Source organism: Aythya ferina (assembly GCF_964211825.1).
Source record: "Aythya ferina genome assembly, chromosome: 3".
Taxonomy (NCBI): domain Eukaryota; kingdom Metazoa; phylum Chordata; class Aves; order Anseriformes; family Anatidae; genus Aythya; species Aythya ferina.
The window spans coordinates 40,769,867-40,777,205 of record NC_140298.1 but is presented as its reverse complement, the minus strand read 5'-3'; the positions used below and the strand labels follow the sequence as shown (position 1 = coordinate 40,777,205).

At 46.9% G+C, this 7,339-nt stretch overlaps 1 protein-coding gene across 2 annotated transcripts in view; it reads left to right on the top strand.

The window, feature by feature from the left end:
* Positions 1-664: 664 nt before the first annotated feature.
* Positions 665-7,339, top strand: part of EML4 (EMAP like 4) — a 156,591-nt gene continuing 149,916 nt past the window's right edge. Inside the window, exon 1 of one of the 2 annotated variants that reach the window (XM_084512671.1) lies at positions 665-823. In XM_084512671.1, the coding sequence (XP_084368797.1) occupies positions 799-823 (25 nt within the window). In that variant the 5' untranslated portion in view covers positions 665-798. The remainder of the gene's footprint in view (positions 824-7,339) is intronic. The other variant, XM_084512672.1, reaches the window with a different exon arrangement.

Here is a 7,339-nt window from a genome sequence, read left to right as displayed (position 1 = left end):
CTAGGTGGTACGCAGCATGGCTGACTTGTATTTCTGGTTCTCCTTCCCATTTTTCCCCCGCACGGAGCGCAGGGCTGGGAGCTGCAGGAGCGGCCGGGAGCGGGGCTGCGGGCACCGTGAGGACCGCGGGGTTACACCGGTGACAGCCCCCCGGTGTCACGCCCGGCGGGACGAAGCTCCCCCAGCCCGCTTTGAGCGGGCGTGCTCACGGCCGCCTATGGGAATTTCTGTGTTGATGGCTGGGATTATCACCCTCGGTCGCCCAACCGGCTCTCCCAGCGGTGCAAGCTCCAGAGGGTGAAATAAGGAAGGCTGGGGCTGCCGCCCGGCGAGAAGAAGGGGCACCGGGAGCGAGGCGCCGTCCCCCAAACCCCCAGGCACCCCGCACGGCGGCATCCCCCCCCGCATCAGGGCTGGGCTCGCCGGGCTCCGGCGGATCGGCCGCCCCCTTCCCCGTCCCCAGCCGCGTCCCGGGGCCCGTCCCCGTCCCGCCCGGGGGGGAAGCGGCGGCTGCCAGGGGCGGGCGGAGTCGGAAGCACGACAGCACGGCGGCCCGGGGCGCTGGGGCGGCGCTGGCGGCGGCGGGAGGAGCTCGGCGCTCGCCGCCCTGCTGGGGTCGCGGCGCACGGACGGAGCCGCGGGAGGAGGAGGAGGAGGAAGGAGGAGGAGCTGCTGCCGCCCCAGGGCGGCTCATGAGCGCCGGGCTGCGGCGCCTCTGCTCCGCGGGTGAATGAACCTGTCCCGGCCGGCGCCAGCGGCATCGCCTCGGGCTGCGGCGCCAGCCTCCCCCGGCACAAAATGGACGGGTTCGCCGGCAGCCTGGGTGAGCACGGCACGGGACGGCACGGCACGGCACGGGGGGAGCCTGCCGGCAGCCTCCTGCCCGCCCTTCTGCCCCCCCAGGGGGGCGCGCACCTGCGGTTTGGGGGGACCCAGGGGTGCCGGGGCTGGGGGCGATGCGGTGCTGGCCGCGCTGGGAGGGAGGGAGGAAAGCGAGGAGGAGGAGGAGGGAGGGGATGCCAGCGCGAAATCTGGTCAGCTTCAAACCATCTGTTGCGAGAGCTCCGGCTGCACTTGCCTCCTTTGTTCTGTGCTTCCCCGGAGTTAGTTGCTTGCCCTGCTCCCGTCAATTCCCTTGGGTTTTGCCTCCCTCCGGGGGTGGGAGCGGCTCTCGGGACCCTTGGCCCGGGGGGAGCCAGCCGGGGAGTGGGGGTCGCTCCTGGACGCCCGCTTCGGGCTCGGCCTCTGGGAGCAGCGCCGAAACCCGAAATGTTCGCCCCAAACATCCCCAGGAAACTGACAGGCTGCCTGCTCGGCGACTTCCCCGAGGCTGCATGCGGCAAATCGCCGCCGGGTGCTTTAAGGAAAACATTTGGGCAGCCCGCTTTTCCGAGCCTCTCAGAGGACGGAGCACATAGAGCACGAAGCGGCCCCGGTTAAAAGTGCGAGCTGAAGCGATTGCCAAGCGCAGGGCTCGCCAGGCGCGCACGTTGCTGTTTATTTTCTGCGAGCTCCGCCGGTGGCACGGCGCGGGGAGTCCTGCGAGCGGTGCCCACCTGCCCCTCGCCTTCTGCACCTTCTCTCCGCCCTGCTGCACCTCCTGCGAGCTCGGTCCGTCTCCCGGAGAAGAGTAAATCAGTTCCGCTAAAAAAACAGATCGATTTCTCTTTACAATGCCTCTCCGAAATAATAGCGAATAGTTCTCGATTTTCTGGAAACGTTGACTCATTTAATCCTGCTGAGTGTGATCCTAACCTTTAAGGTTTTCGAAATGTCTACTCCAGCATTTTGGGCACCTGTCCAAACCAAACTGGTGCACCATAATTAACAGTACGCTTTTTTTTTTTTATTATTTTATTATTTTATTTTTTTTTTAGCCTGGCTCTTGGCCTGATACAGTATCCTTGCTCAAGTAACTTTCATGGTCATTTTCTATCTTCCGATCCAAAAGCGACACTGGGAGAAATTGTCAGGGTTCTGTTCTCATTTTTCACCGGGAAAATTGTGCCCGTGGGTGACACATGCAAATGCGACCCGCTCAATATTTATGAGTCTCTTTACCCAGTACTGAAATTGATCAACATATCAAAGAGCACCCATGCTGCTTTCACTCATGAAGTACTGCCCTCCCCCCCGAGGTCCATATTTAGAAATAAGTGTTGTAAGGAGGAGGGTGGCTGGTGGGAGACAATCATTTTGAAATCATAAAGCATTATTTTCCTGCACGGAGGTTGCTTGCAGAGTAACGCAGTCCGGTTGGATGTCCCAGTGCCCGGCACTGGAGCAGCAATCGGCTGCTCAGAGCATCCCACTTGCATTATTAACAGAGGCTCCAGCTGGACCTTTAATTTTTTTCACTGTGTGGTCAAGAGGCGCTGCCATTTCATTAGAATTTAATGAGGATTAAGCAAAGCTCAGCCTTCTAAAGTGTATGTCATGATGTTCATTGTTAGTTGGACTCCGATTTTGATTTTACAGTAGGCATTGGTACAGAGTGGTTTTCTGGAGTGGGACTGAGGAGAGAGCATGGCTGGAATCTCCAGCCTCAAAGCACGAAGCTTCACGTGGCCTGCTTGTTTTCAGGTTTCAGCCGTGCTCTCTTGTGTTTTTATAATCGTCTCTTGTTTGCTGTTGCTGATAACAAGCATGTAGCGTTCACAAAGATGTGTGAATTGTTTTGAGACTTTTTTTTAAAACATCTCTAATTAAAATCTAATGGCTTGAATTTAATTAGCTGTCGGCTAAACGCCTTTTAGGAAGGCCATAAATTAATGTAATTTAGAATGAAACGTAAAAATTAATTAAAATTATTGTTGGCAAAACTCTGCTATCTATGTATGTGCGTGCTCTACCAGTCAAGCGAGCTTATTAGAGAGCAAGTTGTCCTTTTAATGCCTCCTGTCATTATCTGGAAGGCAAAATGTTATTACAGATTGTGCCCTCCAGCACAGGCAGAAATACCTTCTTACATGTCTCTTGCAGTTGAAAATACTTTACGCAGCTGTTTTATTTTGGCTTCCACACTGAAACTTTTATGAGAATAAAGAGATGAAAGAAACCATTTAATATGTAATTTTAAAAAAAGTTTCAGTTATTGTTTTAGGACATGTTTATATAACACTGTACATAAGAGGAGAGTATGCAATTATTCTAAACAGAAAAAAAAAATAATCTGTGCATTATGAATTAAGTTCCACGACTGCAATAAGTATTGATTTACTCTTGATAAAGCACAGAAATATTTAATATTTATTGGGACTTCAGTATATTTTGAACATCACCAGTAGTAAAGTGGTTATTAAATCCCATTTGCTATGTCAAGTAAGACAGCCTTACCTCGCATTGAAGCGTTTCCAACACTACGCTCATCAGAGGGCTCAATGAATTGAGGGCTTAGTGAATTTTGGCCACCCGCTTTTTCAGATGCATCGCTTGAAGTGAAAGAATGTGCTTCTGAGTGGGAACAAGAAGTCCAGGAACTTGGACCGAGCGCCTGGGCTTCTGCCCCACTCCCTCGCCGAGACAGGAGCACAGCATGGGTGCCTCTGGGTCTGCCAAGTTCTCTTGCTTAAGGGTCCTGATCAAAACAACGCAGCGGTGGCATCTTCAGGGGAAAGAGCTGTTAATTCCACCAAAATAATAGAACAACACACTTCTAGAGAAGGGAAGAGGGGAAAAAAAAAAAAAAAGCCCCTGTGAGAAATAGTGGTGCTGAGCCTGTCAGTAAGGTAGTCCTGTTTTTGCCATCATGCTGCAGACAACTGCCCTTGATCTCCTTCACCCTCGTGCTGGTGAGCCTGCAGTGAACGGGTGGCCCAGCAGAAGGCTGTAGGACTGCACTGCTGGCAAAACTCTCAGGTTGGCTTTACTGTATTGTGAACCTCCCAGAGCATGGAGGATGCTGCCGCCTTTCTCAGGCCTAAAACTTAACTTTCTGGAACCAGTACTTTCTTTGGTGCAGCAAATGCGTGCCTGTGGCTGAAAGGTGTCTCAGAGAGCTGTCTTAACATGAAGCATTTGCTAGTGTGTTACTTCTCTGTGGCAACTCTTAAGCTGTTCATGCCCCTTTTACTTTTTGCAGGGTTAGCTGGCTAAGGTATGAGATCTTTTTGATCCTGCTAGATTTAGGGTTGTGAAGAGTAAACTATGATGGGCTGGTGAGGGGATGTTCTTTGGTGGATAGTTTTCCACTGCTCTTATAGCTGTTGCATTGTTTTCTCTTCTGAGAAGGCTTCTGTTTGTTGAGCTCTGTAACAATAACTAACTGTAAACAAGGATATGGAAGCATTCATCAGATGCATTTAAAAAGAAAGGGTACAGCTGTTTCCAACTTTGTCACCAGCATATGATAACAAAGTGGTCTGAAGCATTTTAATGGGACTCTCTCCAGCAATGAGGTCCGTGGGAGAATAGGAACTTACAGAAGTAAATGAAGAGCTCTCACCTTCCGAATTCTGACAGTTGGTTTTGTGCAGCTGTGCAGCATGCCCTGAAGCTTAGGTGCAGTTTTTACTGTAAAATTTTCTATGATTGAAAATATTTTCACAGAGAAATTAAAATCAATCCTTTCTTGAAGTCTCAGACAAACAAAATAACTGAGGATTAAAGAAAAAAATAGAGTAGTTGAGCTTAGGCCTATTTTTGAGAGAAAGAAGACAAAGGAGAGCTGTAATGACTAAATGGAGAGTGAGGCTTTTCTGTTCATGTTACTAGAGGGGGAGCTGCAGAAAATGATTCTTATTACATGGGATCTATGTGTTGTGTCACTTTGTGTACTGCTACTAACTGTAGTATATCTAACAACTACTAACAGAAGGGGTGGCGTGTAGGTCAGTTTCTTTTTTTTTTTCTTTTTTCTTCCTCATTTCTTATGGTGGGTATTGCATAAAAGTTGCTTGAAAACATACCTGTTTCATAGCTATACTGAAGCTGGACTGGATAACTGCTGAGGCACTTCTATGAGGATGTGCTCCTCTTCTGGATTTGAAGAGCCAGTAGAGTTTATTGAAGCACTGGCTTTGCTAACGCCCTTTAAGGCTTTTCTCTGGCCCCAGTGATGAACAGGCAGGTACGCTAGAGTGGGCAGGAGAACTGGAGCAGAAAGGATCTTGTGGTCACCATGCACTGTGTCTTCAGAGCGTATGAAGAAAGTGCATTGTGATTAATCTGTGGCTGGGTTCTGTACCAAGAAAAATGAGCATGTGGAGTGACTAGCTACAACAAGTTGTCATTTATTTGAGCTAGAATATAAAGACTTTTTATTTTTTTAACAGTTGCCCTTCTAGTCCACAGGCAGTGAATTCAACTTAATCCACGGGGCTGTGCTCATGGGACTGCTTTGTGCTATTGTCAGTGTGCTAGTGTTCTTAAAAATAAAAACTTTGGCAGGACACAACTCTATCCTGCCTGAGAAGGATGATTGGCACCGGGGTGACTAAACAAGAGCAGCCAAGAAGACAGGCCATTTGCTTTAGAAACTCAGTGGTGGCCCACCTCTTGTTTGCATGGGTTTTAGTTAGTGGGCAGCGAGTAGCAGCCCTTTGCTGTCGCCAAGCTGAGAAGCAAAGGACTGAGTGTTTAAAAAGCAGTCTCTTTTGCATGGAGAAATTGGCAATATTTAGCCTGGTTGTGAATAACAGTCTTGCTTTTAAAAAAAAAGAAACCATAAGCCCCAAACACAGGAGAGTCTGTTAAAAAGTCTCTCTTCTCTCTCTTGTAGAAAGGCTTTTAAGTACACACCTTATGGTGTGTACTTCATACTCTTTAACTGAGTATTTTTGATATGGGAAGCATAGTTATTTGACAGAATTTTCTCTTGTCTGAAAATCCTGCTCTGAAAGGATTTTTCCCCCTCTGTTTAATATCCTGAGGTATTTAAGAGGAAGAATTCGGTCAAGAACAGTGCTCTTACAAATCCTCTGAAGCACTGTTTTTCTTTTTAACAGCATTACGTTGCTAATTGTACTGTTAGTAATGTGCAGGGAGATTCTGTTTGCCACTCCTTGCTATTCAAAATAGCTGCTTCCCTTAGTGTGGTTTCCATCAATTATTGAGGTTTATTTTGCCCTTCTTTCTTTAGGTCCTTGCTAAATCTAATCCTTAATGAATGTGATTTTAAGGCCAAGAATGTTGTTCCTGTTTTACCCACACATAATGTAATAGGGAGGGTGTTAGAGGGTAATTAATTTTGTAACACGTGGCACGTATGATGACAGTGCAGGTCTCTGTGCTGTTGCTGGTGTTGACTGTTTCTAGTAGGGACATTCTTCTGTTTAGAAGTTCAGAATCACCTGATAAACAGTTTTTTATAAGCTTCACTAACTTCCTTTTCAAGAAATCTTTTTACAGTTGCCCATGAGCTCAGGTGGAGCCACTGCTTGCCTTGTTTTCTTCTCTGTAAACAAATGAGTCCAGGCTCTCAGTTTGAAGGGAAATTGTTACTCTTTTTTTAACTTTGTCTGCTTGTTCAAATCAATGCAGAACTTTGGTTTTCTGTGGTTTTCTCTCATCAGGTGCTGAAGGATGGCTACCTGGAAACCCCATGCAAGCTCCTCTGAGAGTTTTGAGTCATCTTTAGGAATCACACGTGTGCTCTGATTTAGAAATGTTGTGTTCATGGACAAGCTTGCAGCTTTAGTTGATAAGTCGGTCAGTGGACGTAAAAGGGTGGTGCTGTTGGAGGGGTGGGATATGAAGAGAGACACCAGAGAGATTAAAAGTCTGAGTTTATTGCTAAATCTTGGAACACATGAAATGTTTTTCTCTTCTGGTTTTTTTTTTTTTTTGTTTTGTTTTGTTTTGTTTTGTTTCTTCCTTTGTTTTTATTTTATTCCTTCTCACTCCCTTTTCATTTCTTATTTTTATTTGATATTATTTTCTTTTGGCTCCATGTTTTCAGTATTCATGTAATATTTGCTTATGGTATGTAGCAGTATTCTTCTTAAGCTTTCTACCCCAAAACTTCTTACTTGATTGGATGGAATACTTTTATTTATTTATTTATTTATTTATTTATTTCTGTGTTTGTCTATCTCAGTAGGTTGCCTTTTCTGCTCATCTTCAATAATTTCAGCCTAACTTGTTTACTAAATATAGATGTCTTGATGTTCTTTAACTGCTTTTTTTACCCGACTATTCTCCTGACTTTCTAGTGTCTGTTCTGTTCTACTTTGTGTGACGTGCTGTTCATTTGGAAGGACAACTTTTTTTTAGCAAGTGTTGGAGAATCCAGTTGCTTTCTTTGGTGTGCACCTGTCTAGTGGAGTGGATTGCATGGTCTTGCAACCTTTAGGCAGTGCAAATTATCTGAGTGCAAATCTGTCTTATTGTAGAAATAGCC